The sequence below is a fragment of the Rhinatrema bivittatum genome, chromosome 5 (genome assembly GCF_901001135.1).
Source record: "Rhinatrema bivittatum chromosome 5, aRhiBiv1.1, whole genome shotgun sequence".
NCBI lineage: Eukaryota > Metazoa > Chordata > Amphibia > Gymnophiona > Rhinatrematidae > Rhinatrema > Rhinatrema bivittatum.
In genome coordinates this window covers 624566-646887 of record NC_042619.1, presented here as the reverse complement: position 1 = coordinate 646887, position 22322 = coordinate 624566, and the positions used below count along the sequence as shown (strand labels likewise).

At 47.4% G+C, this 22322-nt stretch overlaps 1 protein-coding gene across 1 annotated transcript in view; it reads right to left on the bottom strand.

Moving 5' to 3' along the window:
• DCHS1 (dachsous cadherin-related 1) overlaps nucleotides 1–22322 on the bottom strand; it is a gene marked incomplete in the record, with an annotated part of 442608 nt that overhangs the window by 127879 nt on the left and 292407 nt on the right. The window contains 4 exon segments of the mRNA XM_029601883.1: nucleotides 2717–2842; nucleotides 10593–10832; nucleotides 11332–12175; nucleotides 19636–19793. Of these exon segments, the coding sequence (XP_029457743.1) occupies nucleotides 2717–2842; nucleotides 10593–10832; nucleotides 11332–12175; nucleotides 19636–19793 (1368 nt within the window).

The window sequence follows — 22322 nt, the reverse complement described above, 5'->3', positions numbered from 1 at the left end:
TCTCATGATGTTGTCTGTTAGCGCTAGCAGTAGTGTTTCTGTGCTATAGTGTTTTCTAAAGCCATGTTGTGATGGACACAAGATATTATTATCTAAGTGTTCTGCTAGTTGCTTTTGTATAGTTTTTTCGATTAATTTTGCAATTAGGGATAGGTTTGATACAGGTCTGTAATTGCTCAGATTAAGCGGGTCGCTGTTTTTTAGAGATGTGAATCGTGTGATCGATCGTCTTAACGATCGATTTCGGCTGGGAGGGGGAGGGAATCGGATCGTCACAGTTTGGGTTTTTTAAATATCGTGTAAATCGAAAACTGGCACACTAAAACATCCCTAAAACCCACCCCGACCCTTTAAAATAAATCCCCCACCCTCCCGAAACCCCCCAAAATGCCTTAAATTACCTGGGGTCCAGTGGGGGGGGGGGGGGGGAGGGGAAGGGGAGGGCAGGAAAACCGGCACACTAAAACAACCCTAAAACCCACCCCGACCCTTTAAAATAAATCCCCCACCCTCCCGAACCCCCCCAAAATGCCTTAAATTACCTGGGGTCCAGAGGAAGGGTCCCGGTGTGATCCTTTACTCTCGGACCTCCGTGCGTTGTAGAAATGGCGCCGGCGCTACCTTTGACCTGTCATATGACAGGTCAAAGGTAGGGCCGGAGCGATCTCCTACCGCAAATCGATTTTCCGTACGGAAAAACGATTCGACTGCAGGAGGTCGTTCCGGACCCCCGCTGGACTTTTGGCAAGTCTTGTGGGGGTCAGGAGGCCCCCCCAAGCTGGCCAAAAGTCCCTGGGGGTCCAGCGGGGGTCCGGAACGACCTCCTGCAGTCGAATCATGTTGCCGTACGGCCGGCGCCATTTTGCGCAAAATGGCGCCGACCGTACGGCAACACGATTCGACTGCAGGAGGTCGTTCCGGACCCCCGCTGGACTTTTGGCAAGTCTTGTGGGGGTCAGGAGGCCCCCCCCAAGCTGGCCAAAAGTCCTTGGGGGTCCAGCGGGGGGTCCGGGAGCGATCTCCTACGCTCCTGACGTCGGGGGACAAATAAACAAAATGGCGCCGGTGCTACCTTTGACCTGTCATATGACAGGTCAAAGGTAGCGCCGGCGCCATTTCTACAACGCACGGAGGTCCGAGAGTAAAAGATCACACCGGGACCCTTCCTCTGGTCCCCAGGTAATTTAAGGCATTTTGGGGGGGTTCGGGAGGGTGGGGGATTTATTTTAAAGCGTCGGGGTGGGTTTTAGGGTTGTTTTAGTGTGCCGGTTTTCCCGCCCTCCCCCTTCCCCCGATTTACGATTTTTTAACGATAAATCGGGGGAATTGTTATTGTATCGCGGCTCTTTTTGACGATTTAAAATATATCGGACGATATTTTAAATAGTCAAAAAACGATTCACATCCCTACTGTTTTTTTCCTTTAAAATTGGTTTTACAATTGCCCCTTTTAGATTATCTGGCATGGTTCCTTCCTAACGAGAGATTCACTATCTTTGCTAATGTTGGCAATACTGTGTTGGCTACTTTTTTTATTCATTGATTGGTATTGTGTCATATGCATGAGGGGCGGGGTTTAGTTTTTTTAACATAGAGTCAATTTCCATTTCAGATACCATCTCGAATGCCTTCCATTGTTCAACGTCTCTTTTTTTCATTTTGATTTCTTGTTTCGTTGTATCTGGAATTTTTGTTTTTAGGTTTTTAATTTTCTCACTGAAAAAGTTGGATATTTCATTGCATTTATTTACTGATAGGTTTTGTGGGGAGTCGGATTTGTCATTAGTGAGATCTCTTACTATGGAAAATAAGGTTCTAGGGTTGTTAGCATATTTCTCTATTTTAGTGTCATAGAACTGTTTTTTTGCATTGAGAATTATTTGTTTGTAGTAGGCTAGGTGTTTTCTGTACTTGGTTAGGTTATCGGTTGTTTTATTTTTTCTCCATTCTTTTTCTTTTTTTCTTAGGTCCCTTTTGACTTCTTTTATTTTTTCATTGTGCCAGGAGTTTGTTTGTTTAGGTTCTTTGACGTTAATATATTTTGTTGGGTTTATCTCATCTGCTAGGTTACTGGTTGTTTGCATCCATGTTGTGGCTGCGGAGCAGCAGTTGGAGTAGTCTAATTTAGTTAGTTTTCCTTCTAATTTGTCTTTCAGCAATTCTAAATTATAGGGTGGTCGATGTTTAAATTGTATGTATTGTAATCTTCACCTTGGGCTTTAGGGGAACAGCAAACAATAAAGCTAACAAATAAATAATTAAAAACTGGGGGGAGGAGTAATGGTGATAATAAGGGGACCATCGGATGGTGCTCAGAGGGGCCTGGGGGGCAGACTGTCTTGATAGAGGGCTTGGAGGGAAAGGAAATCCCCTATGCTAACTGGTCCTTTTATGTGGGGTGGCTTAGCACACAGGGTTCCTAGAGGCAGGTAGCATGTACGTTATAATTTCTAGGGTTGACGTGCTTACTAGTATTGAGTACACGCTCTGCAGGTAATTTACTTGCCATTTTAGCATGCATGATACGTTTTCACTGCCATGCAAGATAACATCTTTAGCACAAGTTATACTGCATAATCCTCATGGTCTGTAACTCATTATTTGACAGGTCTAGACATGTACCTGCAGTCACAGGCGTACATGTTCATCTTATCACTTCTGACTATGCACATGTGTGCATACAACTGTACAAGACCACATCAGGCATCATCTCTACCTGTTAGGGTATACCGATCTTTAACTTCTCTGTCCAGAGAGTGCGTCGTAGTTAGTAATCCAGAGATTGGATCAACTGCGAATACATCCTCGGTCACCACGCCATAAGTCACTCTCCCGTTAGAGCCTGTACATGAAAAGAAAGCAAATATGCAAAGATTGTCAAGCACAGCACAGACTCAAAACCACAGTGCAAGCATTTGTGTCTGAGAGGGAGTTAAAACCACCGGACACGTATCTATGACCCAGAGACAGCGCGAGTGTCTGTGACCCAGAGGGAGGAGAAACCACACAGCGAGTGTGTATGAACCAAAGAAAAGAGGAACCACAGGGTGAGTGTCTGTGTTTGAAAGGGAGGAAAAACCACAGGACATGTATCTATGACCCAGAGAGATAAAGTGAGTGTCTGTGGCCCAGAGAAAGGAGAAACCACAGAGCGAAAGTCAGTTATTCAAAAGGAGACACCTCAAGGTAAGAGTCAGAGACTCAGAGGGAAGAGAAACCACTGGGCAAGAATCTGTGTCCCAGAGTGAATAGAAACCACAGGATGAGTGTCTGTGAACCAAGAAAATGGAAACCACAGGGTAAGCGTCTGACCCACAGACGGGAGAAACCACAGAGTGAAAGTCAGTGACTCAGAAAGAGGAGAAACCACACAGCGAGTGAAAAGAGAAACCACTGGGCAAGAATCTGTGTCCCAGAGTGAATAGAAACCACAGGATGAGGGTCTGTGATCCAGAGAGAGGAGAAACCACTTAGCTAGTGAAAAGAGAAACCACTGGGCAAGAATGTGTGTCCCAGAGTGAATAGAAACCACAGGATGAGGGTCTGTGATCCAGAGAGAGGAGAAACCACTCAGCGAGTGAAAAGAGAAACCACTGGGCAAGAATCTGTGTCCCAGAGTGAATAGAAACCACAGGATGAGGGTCTGTGATCCAGAGAGAGGAGAAACCACTCAGCGAGTGAAAAGAGAAACCACTGGGCAAGAATGTGTGTCCCAGAGTGAATAGAACCACAGGATGAGGGTCTGTGATCCAGAGAGAGGAGAAACCACTCAGCGAGTGAAAAGAGAAACCACTGGGCAAGAATCTGTGTCCCAGAGTGAATAGAAACCACAGGATGAGGGTCTGTGATCCAGAGAGAGGAGAAACCACTCAGCGAGTGAAAAGAGAAACCACTGGGCAAGAATCTGTGTCCCAGAGTGAATAGAAACCACAGGATGAGGGTCTGTGACCCAGAGAGAGGAGAAACCACTCAGCGAGTGAAAAGAGAAACCACTGGGCAAGAATGTGTGTCCCAGAGTGAATAGAAACCACAGGATGAGTGTCTGTGAACCAAGAAAATGGAAACCACAGGGTAAGCGTCTGACCCACAGACGGGAGAAACCACAGAGTGAAAGTCAGTGACTCAGAAAGAGGAGAAACCACACAACGAGTGAAAAGAGAAACCACTGGGCAAAAATGTGTATCCCAGAGTGAATAGAAACCACAGGATGAGGGTCTGTGATCCAGAGAGAGGAGAAACCACTGGGCAAGAATGTGTATCCCAGAGTGAGTAGAAACCACAGGATGAGGGTCTGTGACCCAGAGAGAGGAGAAACCACACAGCGAGTGAAAAGAGAAACCACTGGGCAAGAATGTGTATCCCAGAGTGAATAGAAACCACAGGATGAGTGTCTGTGACCCAGAGAGAGGAGAAACCACACAGCGAGTGAAAAGAGAAACCACTGGGCAAGAATGTGTGTCCCAGAGTGAGTAGAAACCACAGGATGAGTGTCTGTGACCCAGAGAGAGGAGAAACCACACAGCGAGTGTGTGTGAACCAAAGAAAAGAGGAACCACAGGGTGAGTGTCTGTGAACCAAGAAAATGGAAACCACAGGGTGAGAATCGGTGACCCAGATGGAGAGGATACTATAGGGCTCACACCTATGACTCAGAGTGAGAAGGCAGTACCCACTAAGTAGCTGTGACTCAGAGGCATCACCACAGCCCGAGCATCTGTGATGCAGAGAGAGGAGGAACCATAGGATGAGCATCTGTGACTCAAAGGGAGGAGAAATCATAGTCTAAGCATCTGGGACCCAGAAGAAGGAAACATCACAAGATGAATGTCTGTAACTCAAAAGATGGAGAAACCAGTTGGTCTGTGTTACCCAAAGAAAAGACATCACCCAGCGAGAGTCAGTAACTTCTTACATATCCTACCCATAAGCCTCTGCCCAGCCTACGCACATCTCTCCCGTCACATTTCCTACCCAGACCTTCCCCTCACACTTCATACCAATAAGCTCCTTCCTTACACAGCCTACCCATGACCACCCACTCAATCCAGCCCATACACAGCACTTGCTCATATACCCAGCCCATTCTTCCGACACCTTCCTCACACAGCCTACCCATGACCACCCACTCAATCCAGCCCATGCACAGCACTTGCTCATATACCCAGCCCATCCTTCTGACACCTTCCTCACACAGCCTTCCCATGACCACCCACTCAATCCTGCCCATACACAGCACGTGCTCATATACCCAGCCCATCCTTCCGACACCTTCCTCACACAGCCTTCCCATGACCACCCACTCAATCCAGCCCATACACAGCACTTGCTCATATACCCAGCCCATCCTTCCGACACCTTCCTCACACAGCCTTCCCATGACCACCCACTCAATCCAGCCCATACACAGCACTTGCTCATATACCCAGCCCATCCTTCCGACACCTTCCTCACACAGCCTTCCCATGACCACCCACTCAATCCAGCCCATACACAGCACGTGCTCATATACCCAGCCCATCCTTCCGACACCTTCCTCACACAGCCTTCCCATGACCACCCACTCAATCCAGCCCATACACAGCACTTGCTCATATACCCAGCCCATCCTTCCGACACCTCACACACCCTACCAATAAGCCCCTCTGAAACTTACATCTTTTAATTCCTCACCAGCTAACCTATTCTTCCTGCTCAGTTTACTCTTACTTCCCACCCTAGTTCCACTTACCAATTTATAAAGACCTCTCCCAGAATACTTTTCACCCTTTGTAGTTTACCTGACCTGTAGGCCCATCATATATGTAAGTGCCTTTTACTCTATACATGGGAATTTCACAGATGCTAAACATATGAGGTCAGACAGAGTAGGAGTGTAAAGTGTTCCCTGTGAGAGGTGCTTTTCACAAAACTCATGAGCCCAGTTTCAAGTCTTCCATCCTGGGAAGGTACTTGAGGCTCAAAGTCAAGTCCTCGGGCTTCTAGGAGGAGAGAGATTTGTCGGAATCCAAGAATGATCTTGAGAATCAGAAAATAAAGAGGCGAAGAGTAGTGGAAAGGGAGCTAAGACCCATACTCCTCGCACGTCACTGAAGATTTGTCTTACAGTTTGCAAAGTGGGTTTCTGATTGGAGTCAGGATTAAGGACTGCCAGACTGGGAGATCTACTTTCAGGGTTGCACGTTTGGAAGAATCAGCATAAGCTCATCTGTTCAGCTACTGAGATCTGCGCGCCAAGGAGCAGATTCCATAAAGGGAGAGCCCTGTGAGGATCTCATCTCCAAAGAGTGCCTAAGAGCTAATGGGTGGTGGAGGAAGAAAACACTTTCATGTGAGTTAAACTTTTTGGACTTTTGTTTTGCTATTTATTTATTTAGCCATTTTATATACCGTCATTCCAAGTGAAGAGCATCATGGTTTACATTATGACACAAATATAAGCAGCCAATTACAGCAATTCAAAGTGTTCATATATCATACATTTAGCAATAGACATGTACATTGCTTAAGGCGGTCATGGAAGGAGAGATATTCAGGGATGAGGGAACAGGAGTTAAGAGGTGCAAATGGGATATAGGGGAGAGGATTGAGAGAAGGGGATATAGAGAGGGGGCATTGAGAGAGGGTGTATCAGATATAGATGTTAGAAAGATAGGGGGTGATAAGATCTGTAATTCAATTAATACTGAGAATGTCCGTGTAGAGAAAGGTGAAGATTTCAGGAAGATCAAGGCATTTTGAAATAACTACGTTTTGAGGTCACATTTGAATTTCTTAGTTTCAGTGCTCAGGTGTAGAGATTCAGGTAGAGCGTTCCAAAGCGTAGCGCCTGCAATGGAGAACCTATGGTCTCTTATTTTTGTCAGGTGTGTATTCTGTAATGGTGGCACAACTAGTAATCCTTTATTATGAGATCTCAGTGACCTCTGTGGCATGTATGATTGTAATGCCACCTCTACCAGGCCAGTGTTGTCAGAATGGAGGGAGGAATGTATTAATGTTAAATGCTTTCAGGCCGATTCAGAAAAACGCATGGGAGAGCGGGCGAGCGTACAGGCCACTCTCCTGGGCGTGCGATTCAGGAGGGTGGCCTATGCAAATTAGGGCCCGCGGTAAAAGGAGGGTGCTAGGGATACTAGCGCGTCTCTGGCGTCTCTTTTTTGACAGGAGCGGTGGCTGTCAACAGGTTTGACAGCCGACACTCAATTTTGCCGGTGTCGGTTCTCGAGCCCGCTGACAGCTATGGATTCGGAAAACGGACGCCGGCATAATTGAGCTTTTCTGTGCACTTCCCCGGCGCCGGCAGAAATGAACGCCACCCTTTGGGCAGGCGTTAATTTCTGAAAGTAAAATGTGCGGCTTGGCTGCACATTTTACTTACTAAATTGCATGGGAATACCTAATAGGGCCATCAACATGCATTTGCATGTTGCGGGGGCTATTAGTTTCGTGGGGGTTGGACGCGCATTTTCGATGCGCTATTACCCCTTACTGAATAAGGGGTAAAGCTAGCACGTCAAAAACGCGCGTCCAAATGCGGGTTAACAGTGCGCTGCTAGTAATTAGGATTGTATCAGTAGCCAGTGCAGAGCCAGTGCAGAGCCATCAGTGATTGCAAGATGTGATCACATTTCTTGGATCCCGTTAGGAGTCTCGCTGCAGCATTCTGTAGTAGCTGTAGTTTTTTTAATGACCTTTAGATGCTCCAAGTAGGAGTAGTTGCAGTAGTCTAGGTTTGAAAAAATGAGGGTTTGTAGAACTGTACGGAAATCTTCATGAGTTAGCAAAGGTTTCAGTCAATGTAGTAGTTGTAGTTTAGCATTGCCTGATTTGATTGTTTATGTGTTTTTCTATGGTTAGGTTCTTGTCAATTTGTACTCCTAAGACCTGCACTTGGTCTGAGGGTGTACTGCTGAAGTTACCCAGGTCAAAAGTCTGCAGAGATGTTATTGAAGGATTTCTTCTTAACAAGATGATTTCAGATTTTTTGTGTTTAGAGATAGTTTGAGATTGGATAATTCATGTTGAATAGCCTTCATGCATGATGCCAGCGTCTGTACTGTGTTTCAACGGGAATGATGCATGGTATGTAGAACTGAATGTCTGGCACATAGGAAGAAGGGATTCTTAGATCAGATAATTTGCATAGTGGATGCATGTAGATGTTGAATAGAGTTGCGAAAAGTGCTGAACCCTGGGGGACACCAGCATCAATCGGGAAGGTGTCTGAAATATGGTTGCCCAGTTTGACTTGGAATGTCCTTTTTGATAAGGAGGTGAACCACTTCATTACAATGCTATCAATTCCGATTTTTCTCAGCTGATGGCATAGAAGGAACTGTGTCGAAGGCAGAGGAGAGGTAGATTAGCAGCAGGATATAAGATTCATCATTATTAAATCCCCACAAAATGTGGTCCGTTAAGGATACGAGTAAAGTCTCAGTGGAGCGATTTTTTTGGAAGCCAAATTGTTTTTGATGTAAAATGTGGTGGTCATCTAGATAGTCTTTTAGTTGTGATAATACGGTTTTTTCAAGAATTTTGGATAGAAAGGTCAGGATGGATATAGGTCTATAATTATCCCAGATATCAATACAGCTAGATTTGTTTTTTAGTATAGGTTTTATCACTGTTTGTTTCGCCCCGTCTGGGACTAGACCTTCAACCAAAGATTGACTGATAAAGGATGGGATTGTTGGAGTGATCGTGCTATGTTTTTGGTTTTAAGGAGCTTGCTGGGATGGGGTCGAGAGGGTGATTTGCAGGTTTTAACTTAGAGATTATTTGTGTGATTTGTAATTTAGATATCTTGCTATAAGATATTGATACTTCACTTTCAATACATATCCAGAGAAGCTCTCTGCTTCAACGGCAGGGGAAATGAAGAAAAGTGGATTTATATTCATATAACAACCAACAAGGACTGAATTGCATAGGCTGGGTAAACAAATATGCGTGGGAGTAACTTGCTTATTGCGGCGGTTACTACCCCTAACTAATTAAGCTGGATACTTCACTTAGAAGCAGTCAAGCACTGCTCTCTACATTAATGGCGGGGGTGGAAGGAAAATAGAACCAAAAGGTTACATTAATGGCGGGGGTAGAAGGGAAATAGAACCAAAAAGAGTAGCAGATAAGTATGAGAGAGAGAGAAAAAAAAGTATGGAAGCTTGCTGGGCAGACTGGATGGGCCATTGGTCTTCTTCTGCTGTCATTTCTATGTTTCTATGAACTGTTCTTTAATGTGCACGCTACTGATTTTATCTACCTGAATCAGTTATTCCAGGAAAAGATTTGTTTTTGACCACCACCAGATTTTGTGGCCATCGGTTATTCTTCCTGGAAGGTGTCAGAAGATCTAACAGCCTAAAGGCCTTGAAAGATAACTTTTCTCCTATCAGGACAGAATACCACAGTTTGGGTCACAACTTAGTGCCAGCACTCCTAAGTGAACCCCTAAACCTTGCTAGCCAGCAGAAAAGGGGTTATATTTATTTATTTAATATATTACTATACCGGACTTCATGAATGGGATTCATATCAGGCCGGTTTACATGGGGGATTAACAAGTGTAACCAAACAAGAAGGCCGAAACAAGCAAAGTTACATATAACAGGGGGATTGAACTTGGGGGCTAAAGTAGCCAGGAAGTAGACAGAGAGAAATTAACTACATATAAATAATATATGATATATTATTTATAATATATCATATTATAAATTATAAATATTATTATTTATAATTTATCATATATTTATTATATATTATAAATATTACATTTTTATTTTTTATTTTTATTTTTATTTTATTTATAATATTACATATTATAAATATTATTATTTATAAAATAATATATATAGCACCCCAATTCAAATTCCCTTCCTATCTTATCCAAACCATCTATATACTTAACAAACTCACTTTCCCTCTTCCAATTTGTTTTACCAAAGTCCCAACTATCAATTTTACCTGAATGTCTGTGGGCCCAGATAATGGTTACCGAATATAGATAAGCTTGGTGGTGGGTTTAGATAATAACCGTATGCTCTAGGTAAGCTTGGCGGTGGGCCCAGATAATGGTTACCGAATATAGATAAGCTTGGTGGTGGGTTTAGATAATAACCGTATGCTCTAGGTAAGCTTGGCGGTGGGCCCAGATAATGGTTACCGAATATAGATAAGCTTGGTGGTGGGTTTAGATAAGGAACATATGCGCTAGGTAAGCTTGGCGGTGGGTTTAGATAATGGTTACAGAATATAGATAAGCTTGGTGGTGGGTTTAGATAAGGAACATATGTGCTAGGTAAGCTTGGCGGTGGGCCCAGATAATGGTTACCGAATATAGATAAGCTTGGTGGTGGGTTTAGATAAGGTACTTGCTCTAGGCAATCGTGGTGTTTGGTTTGGATAAGGACCCATTGCCAAGCTTACCCTCAGCATATACTCATTATCAAAAGCCACTGCTTACCTGGAGTATGCACTCAGTATCCAGACACATCATCAAGCTCACCCAGAATATGCACTCCTTATTCAAACCCACCACCAAGCTTACCCACAGTATATGCTTCGTGCAGTAAACATAAGATCAAGCTTACCTAGGTCCCCGTCTATTGCCGACAGCTTCAGCACAGTGACTCCAGCATCTTGGTTTTCCGGTACAGTAGCCTCATACTCAGCCTTCTCAAAGGTCGGAGCCTCATCATTCACATCAATGACCAGGATGGAGAGGGATTGTTTGGATGTCCGGCGAGGAATGCCATGGTCTGTGGCTTCGACTGTGAGGTTGTAATGTTCTTTCTCTTCTCTGTTCAGTGGCTTCACAATGGCTAAGGAGCCTTAAGCAGAAAGCATCAGAAACATGAAAGAAAATGTGAGAACCCAAACAGGATCTCCCCCCACCCCGAGACCCATAAATCAAGCACAGCAGCAGGGTCCCAGGTCCCCTCTCCTCTCTTCCCTCCAATCTTATCTTGATTTCACTTTAACTCAACTCCTCCCTTCCTCCCCTGCCCGCACCTCACCACTTCCCCAGCTCAGACATCTCTCCTCCCTCACTCTCAGTCTCCTGTTCTCATCCCACATGCTAAGCAAGGGAAAGAAAAACAAGGTTTCCCTGCACAAGACTTGGCTCACGTGCAAGTTTTCCACTGGTAATATGAAGCTGCAGAGCACGGAGAGAAATTAAAACCAAATGGGAAAAGCAGAAGTCATAAAACCAGCGCAGAGCCCTTCACTTCACAGACGGCCGTTAGACTGCTAGCCCTGGGCAAGCTGTGACAGCAGAATGCTTGCCCCTTTCCCACGCCAGCCACCGAGGACCCGCAGATCTCTCACCTGTGCTGGGGTTGAGGTGGAACTTGGCGTCCGCATTTCCGGCCCGGATCTGGTAGCCGACTCTGCCGTTCTCTCCCAGGTCACCGTCCTGCGCAATAACGTAGAGGACCACAAAGCCCGTGGGCTGGTCCTCCATCACGCTCACCAAAGAGGGCGAGAGAAAGACTGGGGCATTGTCGTTCTCATCCGTGACAAAGACCCGGGCAGTCACAGCTGAGGACTTGCGCTGGCTGACATTAAGGGCCTGGTCCGTGGCCTGCACCACCAGGAGGAAGGAGGAGGTGGACTCCCGGTCCAGCCTGCGGGCCACGCTCAGCACACCGCTGCGGGGGTGCAGGCTGAAGTGTGCGTCGGGGGGGGCCTGCTGGAGCAGCAGGTACTGCACATCACTGTTGGGGCCGCTCCCGTCCTTATCCAGGGCCTGGAAGGTGAAGACGGAGGAGCCGACGTCTGCGCTCTCAGACACCACAACGGTGACGGGATCCTCGGGGAAGCCAGGGGGGTGCTCATTACAGTCCTCGACGTGAATGTCCACCATGACCAGGTGACTCATCAGGTAGCCCCTGGACGCGTCCTCCACGCTGACCTGCAGCGTATAATGAGACCCGGACTCATAATCCAGCTCTCCCGCAAGGTAGATGTTCCCATTCTGGCTGTCAACTGCAAACCTGCCATCGGAGCCGGTGCCGCCCACCAGAGCGTACGTCAGCTGGGCCTTGAACCGGGCAGAGAGGTCCGGAGACGCCACACAGCCAATCACAGAGCCCGGCCTCAGACCTTCCATGGCGTGCAGGGTCAAGGAGGTGGAGTCCAGTTTGGGCAGCACTCGAGATGAGGGCAGCACCTGATAAAAGAAAAAATAAACCTTAAAATTACTGTGTCAGGGTGAAAGACAGAAAGCAAGGGGATAGGTAAAGCCTGGGATAAGCACAGAGGATCCTTAGCTGTGAGGGAGTGAGGGGTAAAGCCTGGGATAAGCACAGAGGATCCTTAGCTGTGGGGGAGTGAGGGGTAAAGCCTGGGATAAGCACAGAGGATCCTTAGCTGTGAGGGAGTGAGGGGTAAAGCCTGGGATAAGCACAGAGGATCCTTAGCTGTGAGGGAGTGAGAGGTAAAGCCTGGGATAAGCACAGAGGATCCTTAGCTGTGAGGGGAGTGAGGGGTAAAGCCTGGGATAAGCACAGAGGATCCTTAGCTGTGAGGGAGTGAGAGGTAAAGCCTGGGATAAGCACAGAGGATCCTTAGCTGTGAGGGAGTGAGAGGTAAAGCCTGGGATAAGCACAGAGGATCCTTAGCTGTGAGGGAGTGAGGGGTAAAGCCTGGGATAAGCACAGAGGATCCTTAGCTGTGAGGGAGTGAGGGGTAAAGCCTGGGATAAGCACAGAGGATCCTTAGCTGTGAGGGAGTGAGGGGTAAAGCCTGGGATAAGCACAGAGGATCCTTAGCTGTGAGGGAGTGAGGGGTAAAGCCTGGGATAAGCACAGAGGATCCTTAGCTGTGAGGGAGTGAGGGGTAAAGCCTGGGATAAGCACAGAGGATCCTTAGGTGTGAGGTGAGTGAGAGGTAAAGCCTGGGATAAGCACAGAGGATCCTTAGCTGTGAGGGAGTGAGGGGTAAAGCCTGGGATAAGCACAGAGGATCCTTAGCTGTGGGGGAGTGAGGGGTAAAGCCTGGGATAAGCACAGAGGATCCTTAGCTGTGGGGAGTGAGAGGGTAAAGCCTGGGATAAGCACAGAGGATCCTTAGCTGTGGGGGAGTGAGAGGTAAAGCCTGGGATAAGCACAGAGGATCCTTAGCTGTGGGGGAGTGAGAGGTAAAGCCTGGGATAAGCACAGAGGATCCTTAGCTGTGAGGGGAGTGAGAGGGTAAAGCCTGGGATAAGCACAGAGGATCCTTAGCTGTGAGGGAGTGAGGGGTAAAGCCTGGGATAAGCACAGAGGATCCTTAGCTGTGAGGGAGTGAGGGGTAAAGCCTGGGATAAGCACAGAGGATCCTTAGCTGTGAGGGAGTGAGAGGTAAAGCCTGGGATAAGCACAGAGGATCCTTAGCTGTGGGGGAGTGAGGGTAAAGCCTGGGATAAGCACAGAGGATCCTTAGCTGTGAGGGAGTGAGGGGTAAAGCCTGGGATAAGCACAGAGGATCCTTAGCTGTGAGGGAGTGAGAGGGTAAAGCCTGGGATAAGCACAGAGGATCCTTAGCTGTGAGGGAGTGAGGGGTAAAGCCTGGGATAAGCACAGAGGATCCTTAGCTGTGGGGGAGTGAGAGGTAAAGCCTGGGATAAGCACAGAGGATCCTTAGCTGTGAGGGAGTGAGAGGTAAAGCCTGGGATAAGCACAGAGGATCCTTAGCTGTGGGGGAGTGAGAGGTAAAGCCTGGGATAAGCACAGAGGATCCTTAGCTGTGAGGGGAGTGAGGGGTAAAGCCTGGGATAAGCACAGAGGATCCTTAGCTGTGGGGGAGTGAGAGGTAAAGCCTGGGATAAGCACAGAGGATCCTTAGCTGTGAGGGAGTGAGAGGTAAAGCCTGGGATAAGCACAGAGGATCCTTAGCTGTGAGGGAGTGAGGGGTAAAGCCTGGGATAAGCACAGAGGATCCTTAGCTGTGGGGGAGTGAGGGGTAAAGCCTGGGATAAGCACAGAGGATCCTTAGCTGTGAGGGAGTGAGGGGTAAAGCCTGGGATAAGCACAGAGGATCCTTAGCTGTGGGGGAGTGAGGGGTAAAGCCTGGGATAAGCACAGAGGATCCTTAGCTGTGAGGGAGTGAGAGGTAAAGCCTGGGATAAGCACAGAGGATCCTTAGCTGTGAGGGAGTGAGGGGTAAAGCCTGGGATAAGCACAGAGGATCCTTAGCTGTGAGGGAGTGAGGGGTAAAGCCTGGGATAAGCACAGAGGATCCTTAGCTGTGAGGGAGTGAGAGGGAAAGCCTGGGATAAGCACAGAGGATCCTTAGCTGTGAGGGAGTGAGAGGTAAAGCCTGGGATAAGCACAGAGGATCCTTAGCTGTGAGGGAGTGAGGGTAAAGCCTGGGATAAGCACAGAGGATCCTTAGCTGTGAGGGAGTGAGAGGTAAAGCCTGGGATAAGCACAGAGGATCCTTAGCTGTGAGGGAGTGAGGGGTAAAGCCTGGGATAAGCACAGAGGATCCTTAGCTGTGAGGGAGTGAGAGGGGAAAGCCTGGGATAAGCACAGAGGATCCTTAGCTGTGAGGGAGTGAGGGGTAAAGCCTGGGATAAGCACAGAGGATCCTTAGCTGTGGGGGAGTGAGGGGTAAAGCCTGGGATAAGCACAGAGGATCCTTAGCTGTGAGGGAGTGAGAGGTAAAGCCTGGGATAAGCACAGAGGATCCTTAGCTGTGAGGGAGTGAGGGGTAAAGCCTGGGATAAGCACAGAGGATCCTTAGCTGTGGGGGAGTGAGAGGTAAAGCCTGGGATAAGCACAGAGGATCCTTAGCTGTGGGGGAGTGAGAGGTAAAGCCTGGGATAAGCACAGAGGATCCTTAGCTGTGGGGGAGTGAGAGGGTAAAGCCTGGGATAAGCACAGAGGATCCTTAGCTGTGAGGGAGTGAGGGGTAAAGCCTGGGATAAGCACAGAGGATCCTTAGCTGTGGGGGAGTGAGGGGTAAAGCCTGGGATAAGCACAGAGGATCCTTAGCTGTGAGGGAGTGAGGGGTAAAGCCTGGGATAAGCACAGAGGATCCTTAGCTGTGAGGGAGTGAGAGGTAAAGCCTGGGATAAGCACAGAGGATCCTTAGCTGTGAGGGAGTGAGGGGTAAAGCCTGGGATAAGCACAGAGGATCCTTAGCTGTGAGGGAGTGAGAGGTAAAGCCTGGGATAAGCACAGAGGATCCTTAGCTGTGAGGGAGTGAGAGGTAAAGCCTGGGATAAGCACAGAGGATCCTTAGCTGTGGGGAGTGAGGGGTAAAGCCCTGGGATAAGCACAGAGGATCCTTAGCTGTGAGGGAGTGAGGGGTAAAGCCTGGGATAAGCACAGAGGATCCTTAGCTGTGAGGGGAGTGGGAGGTAAAGCCTGGGATAAGCACAGAGGATCCTTAGCTGTGAGGGAGTGAGGGGTAAAGCCTGGGATAAGCACGAGGATCCTTAGCTGTGAGGGAGTGAGAGGATAAAGCCTGGGATAAGCACAGAGGATCCTTAGCTGTGAGGGAGTGAGAGGTAAAGCCCGGGATAAGCACAGAGGATCCTTAGCTGTGGGGGAGTGAGGGGTAAAGCCCGGGATAAGCACAGAGGATCCTTAGCTGTGGGGGAGTGAGGGATAAAGCCTGGGATAAGCACGGAGGATCCTTAGCTGTGAGGGAGTGAGGGGTAAAGCCTGGGATAAGCACAGAGGATCCTTAGCTGTGAGGGAGTGAGGGGTAAAGCCTGGGATAAGCACAGAGGATCCTTAGCTGTGAGGGAGTGAGAGGGTAAAGCCTGGGATAAGCACAGAGGATCCTTAGCTGTGAGGGGAGTGAGGGGTAAAGCCTGGGATAAGCACAGAGGATCCTTAGCTGTGAGGGAGTGAGAGGTAAAGCCTGGGATAAGCACAGATGATCCTTAGCTGTGAGGGGAGTGAGAGGTAAAGCCTGGGATAAGCACAGAGGATCCTTAGCTGTGGGGGAGTGAGAGGTAAAGCCTGGGATAAGCACAGAGGATCCTTAGCTGTGAGGGAGTGAGGGGTAAAGCCTGGGATAAGCACAGAGGATCCTTAGCTGTGAGGGAGTGAGAGGTAAAGCCTGGGATAAGCACAGAGGATCCTTAGCTGTGAGGGAGCTAAGGATCCTCTGTGCTTATCCCGGGCTTTACCCCTCACTCCCTCACAGCTAAGGATCCTCTGTGCTTATCCCAGCACCAAGCAAACCCTTCTCATTCAAATATTATTTCATTCTGGACTATAAAAGATTAACTTCACGTTTATAATATGTATCCTGTTATACCCTTAATTCACAATTGTTAAGAAAATACCTTTTATTTCTTGTAAACCGTTGTGATGGCTTCACCGAATGATGGTATATAAAAATCCTACCTAATAAACGAAGGATGACCGACGTGCGGGCGAGCACGTCGGTCTGAGCCAGAAAAAAAGAATAAAAATGGCGGCGTCCAGTGGCAGCGGCGTCCAGTGGCAGCGGCGGTGGGAGGCAGCGGCGGTGGCATTGAGTGGCAGCAGCGGCGGCGTCGGATGGCAGCGGCGGTGGCAGCGGCGGCGGCGAGGGAGGAGAGAGAGAGGGAGGGACTGACAGAGAGAGGGAGGGACTGAGTGAGAGGGGAGGAGAGAGAGGGAGTGGGACTGAGTGAGAGGGAGGGAGTGGGACTGAGTGAGAGGGAGGGAGGGAGTGGGACTGAGTGAGAGGGGGGACTGAGTGAGGGGGGGAGAGAGAGTGAGAGGGGGGACTGAGTGAGGGGGGGGGAGAGAGAGGGAGAGGGGAGAGAGAGGGAGGGAGGGAGTGGGACAGAGAGGGAGGGAGTGGGACTGAGAGAGAGAGGGAGGGAGGGAGTGGGACTGAGAGAGAGGGGGAGGGGGGAGGGAGTGGGACTGAGGGGGAGGGGGGAGGGAGTGGGACTGAGGGAGAGTGAGTGGGACTGAGTGTGAGTGAGAGGGAGGGAGAGAGGGGGGAGGGAGTGAGTGAGACTGAGGGGGAGGGAGTGGAACTGAGGGAGAGTGAGTGGGACTGAGTGTGAGTGAGAGGGAGGGAGAGAGGGGGGAGGGAGTGAGTGAGACTGAGTGGGAGGGAGGGACTGAGTGAGAGGAGAGGGAGGAGTGGGTGAGAGGGAGGGAGGTAGGGGGTGGTGAAGAGTGAGGGGAGAGAGAATGAGGGGGAGGTGAGAGACAGAGGGATGTAGCCTGTTTTAACGGGCTTAACGGCTTGTCAACAAATAAATAAATAAATAAATAAATAAATCAAAATGATAAGGGGAATGGAACAGCTCCCTTATGAGGAAAGGCTGAAGAGGTTAGGACTTTTCAGCTTGGAGAAGAGACGGCTGAGGGGGGATATGATAGAGGTGTTTAAGATCATGAGAGGTCTAGAACGGGTAGATGTGAATCGGTTTTTACTCTTTCAGATAATAGAAAGACTAGGGGGCACTCTCTGAAGTTAACAAGTAATAATCAGAGAAATTCTTTTTTACTCAACGCCCAATAAAGCTCTGGAATTTGTTGCCAGTGGATGTGGTTACTGCCGTTAGTATAGCTGGGTTTAAAAAAGGTTTGGATAAGTTCCTGGAGGAGAGGTCTATTAACTGCTATTAATCAAACTGTTTAAGAGAATAGCCACTACTATTACTGGCATCAGTAGCATGGATCTACTTAGTTTTTTGGTACTTACTAGGTATTTGCAGCCTGGCTTGGCCACCGCTGGAAAGAAGATGCTGGGCTTGATGGACCCTTGGTCTGATCCAGTATTTCAATTTCTTATGTTCTTATGTTCTTCTGAACAGGATCAATCAGAAGATGTTCTTTAAATTCAGCCTCGAAACCAAAGAATTCCTGGATGTCCTGATGAAAGCCCAAGTTCCCCAATAGTATAGATGTTCCTTTGACATCTGCCCAGATGCCGAAGACAGGAAGCTTGGGGAGGAGGGGGCTTAAAGGAGGGGATATTGTTATGATTGCCGATTATGGAATGGCTCCCCGAGCAGCTGTACGTCTTACTTCAAGGCTGGTGGGCCTTGCCGTGGCAGGACACCGGCAAGCAATACAACGTGGCAGGATGCTGCTGGGAGCACCACTGTCAGACTTTCCGCTAGGCATGCACGTGCCCAAAGCCAGCTCCTTTCAAGAGCCTGTGGCAGGAAAAGCCTGTAGAGCCCTTGGATGATGTCACTACTCTTACCCTATAAAACGGGCTCTTCTGATGTTCCTTCACCACCTCAGCAAACAGGTCCCAAGTCAGCAAACAGGTCTTCATCCAAGTCCACTTCATCTTCAGCCTCAGCCACATTCTTCAGTCTTCATCTTCAGCCTCAGCCACATTCTTCAGTCTTCATCTTCAGCCTCAGCCACAGTCTTCAGTCTTCATCTTCAGCCTCAGCCACATTCTTCAGTCTTCATCTTCAGCCTCAGCCACATTCTTCAGTCTTCATCTTCAGCCTCAGCCACAGTCTTCAGTTCTGCCTTTGTCTTTAGCCTGCATTGGCCTTTGTTCATCGACAGCCTAGCCTGTCCTTCAGCTCTATGCGTAGTTACAGTCTTCTGGACCACTGTTGGCGCTGAGCTTAGAGTTCGGCCCCCTAGGTTGCATCAGTTACGCCACGGCAAGAGGGATCGTGCTTTTGTAACTCACAACAGTTAACAAGTTATAAAAACACAAGAAATGTCATGTTGGGTCAGACCATGGTCACATCCTGTGCCAACAGAGGCCAATGTAAACCGGTATGATTTGTATATTATACAAGAAAGTCGGTATATAAAAATTAAAAAATAAATAAATAAATTCTGGACACAAGCATCTGATCCCAAAGTAGATTTATTTCTTTTTATTCACTCCCAGGGATAGCAATAGCTTATTCTAGTCTATATGGCTAATAATGTTTTATAGACTTTTCCTCCAGCAACTTGTCCAAACCTCTTTAAAACCCTGCTATGCTCTTTGCCTTGATCAAATCCTCTGGAAACAGATTCCACTGCTTGATTGTGTGTTAGAAGTACTTTATAATATTTGTTTTAAATCTGCTGGTTGCTAGTTTCACAGAGTATCTCCTTATTTTCATTTTTTTTTAAATAAGGGGATACTCCATGGAACTAACCATCCTTTATTTACCTGTTATACCCCCTCATGATTTTATAAACTTATGTCATATCCCCTCTCAGCCATCTCTTCTCCAAGCTGAGGAGCCCTAATCTATACAGTCTCTCATCCCTTTTATCTTATATGTTGTTCTGCTATGGGGCAACCAGAATGCTACACAATACTCAAAATGCAATCACCTCCACTCTCCCAGCCACCTCTGCGCCCCCCATAGATCCTCCTTCTCCCCAGCCAGACATGGCCCTTCCAAAAAACCCTCTTCATCCTTGGCCTTCTCTGAACTTCGTTATAGCTGCTCTTTCTCTCCAATCATCAGAAATAATCAGCTCCACTCCCCACCACCAGCAATCTCTGAACCTTTCAACAGTTCCTCGTCCTCCATAGCTATCTTTGCCCCTTCCTACAGTTTCACCTCCTCATTCATCTTTATCCCTTCCAGCAGATTTCCCCCACCTCAGTCATCGCCATCCCTTCTTAAGCTGCTCCTCCCTCCACAAAGGAACTATTTCTCTCATAAGTGAACCCCTCTTTTCTCCAGTCATCTTTACCACAATTCAGTACCTGAATCCGGACAAACGTTGATGTGCTCTTCGATGGCATTCCTTTGTCATTGGCTTTCACGGTAAACGTGTATTCAGCCCTCTCATTTCGGTGTAGCACTGTAGCTGTGCGCAGCTCTCCCGAGACTGGGTTAATGCTGAAACGCTCTGTCCAGGTGCCTAATAGGAAAAAAGGATAGATTACATAAAGGATACATCCATCGCATAAGGGAGATACAAGAAAAAATTATATTGGAAATATGCCCATCCATGAGAGAAGGAAAGGTTACATCAAGGGTACGTCTGCACCATGAAGAAGGGAAAAGGAAAGGTTACATCAAGCACACATCTGTATCATTAAGTGAGAGAAAAGGAAGGGTTACATCAAGCACACATCTGTATCATTAAGTGAGAGAAAAGGAAGGGTTACATCAAGCACACATCTGTATCATTAAGTGAGAGAAAAGGAAGGGTTACATCAAGCACACATCTGCATCATTAAGTGAGAGAAAAGGAAGGGTTACATCAAGCACACATCTGTATCATTAAGTGAGAGAAAAGGAAGGGTTACATCAAGCACACATCTGTATCATTAAGTGAGAGAAAGGAAGGGTTACATCAAGCACACATCTGTATCAGTGAGAGAAAAGGAAGGGTTACATCAAGCACACATCTGTATCACTAAGTGAGAGAAAAGGAAGGGTTACCTCAAGCACACATCTGTATCATTAAGTGAGAGAAAAGGAAGGGTTACATCAAGCACACATCTGCATCACTAAGTGAGAGAAAAGGAAGGGTTACATCAAGCACACATCTGTATCATTAAGTGAGAGAAAAGGAAAGATTACATCAAGCACACATCTGTATCACTAAGTGAGAGAAAAGGAAGGGTTACATCAAGCACACATCTGTATCATTAAGTGAGAGAAAGGAAAGGGTTACATCAAGCACACATCTGTATCATTAAGTGAGAGAAAAGGAAGGGTTACATCAAGCACACATCTGTATCATTAAGTGAGAGAAAAGGAAGGGTTACATCAAGCACACATCTGTATCATTAAGTGAGAGAAAAGGAAGGGTTACATCAAGCACACATCTGCATCATTAAGTGAGAGAAAAGGAAGGGTTACATCAAGCACACATCTGTATCACTAAGTGAGAGAAAAGGAAGGTTACATCAAGCACACATCTGTATCACTAAGTGAGAGAAAAGGAAGGGTTACATCAAGCACACATCTGTATCATTAAGTGAGAGAAAAGGAAGGGTTACATCAAGCACACATCTGTATCATTAAGTGAGAGAAAAGGAAGGGTTACATCGAGCACACATCTGTATCATTAAGTGAGAGAAAAGGAAGGGTTACATCAAGCACACATCTGTATCATTAAGTGAGAGAAAAGGAAGGGTTACATCGAGCACACATCTGTATCATTAAGTGAGAGAAAAGGAAGGGTTACATCGAGCACACATCTGCATCATTAAGTGAGAGAAAAGGAAGGGTTACATCAAGCACACATCTGTATCATTAACTGAGAGAAAAGGAAGGGTTCCATCGAGCACACATCTGTATCATTAAGTGAGAGAAAAGGAAGGGTTCCATCAAGCACACATCTGCATCATTAAGTGAGAGAAAAGGAAGGGTTACATCAAGCACACATCTGCATCATTAAGTGAGAGAAAAGGAAGGGTTCCATCAAGCACACATCTGTATCATTAAGTGAGAGAAAAGGAAGGGTTCCATCGAGCACACATCTGTATCATTAAGTGAGAGAAAAGGAAGGGTTACATCGAGCACACATCTGCATCATTAAGTGAGAGAAAAGGAAGGGTTACATCGAGCACACATCTGTATCATTAAGTGAGAGAAAAGGAAGGGTTACATCAAGCACACATCTGTATCATTAAGTGAGAGAAAAGGAAGGGTTACATCGAGCACACATCTGCATCATTAAGTGAGAGAAAAGGAAGGGTTACATCAAGCACACATCTGTATCATTAACTGAGAGAAAAGGAAGGGTTCCATCGAGCACACATCTGTATCATTAAGTGAGAGAAAAGGAAGGGTTCCATCGAGCACACATCTGTATCATTAAGTGAGAGAAAAGGAAGGGTTACATCGAGCACACATCTGTATCATTAAGTGAGAGAAAAGGAAGGGTTACATCAAGCACACATCTGTATCATTAAGTGAGAGAAAAGGAAGGGTTACATTAAGAGTACGTCCATCTTCTGAGGAGGGAGAAGGAACACAAGGAGGATAACTTTCAGAACGGCTTACATGTTGCCATATATGCGTGCATATAACTGCACAAACATTTACTATTGTATAACAAATGATGGGCTGCATTTACGCGTGTAACCGGACTTACACGCGACGGGCCTATTTTAAAAAGACCCGGTGACACGCGTAAAAGCCCCGGGACGTGTCTAAGTCCCGGCGCTTTCAAAAAGGGGTGGGGAGGGGTCAGAGGCTCCCGGCACAGTGGCCATTAACTGCTGTGCCGGGGGACCATGCGCCGGCAGGCGGCCGGCAAGCGCAACAGGGTAGGACAATTTTTTTTTGGGGGGAGGGGGGAGTTAGGGCAAGGGAAGAGAAGGTGGGGTAAGTTCCCTCCCAGGCCGCTCTGATTTCAGAGCGGCCTGGGAGGGAACGGGGGAAGGCAGCGCGGCTCAGCGCGGGCTTGGGCACAATTGTGCACCCCCTTGCG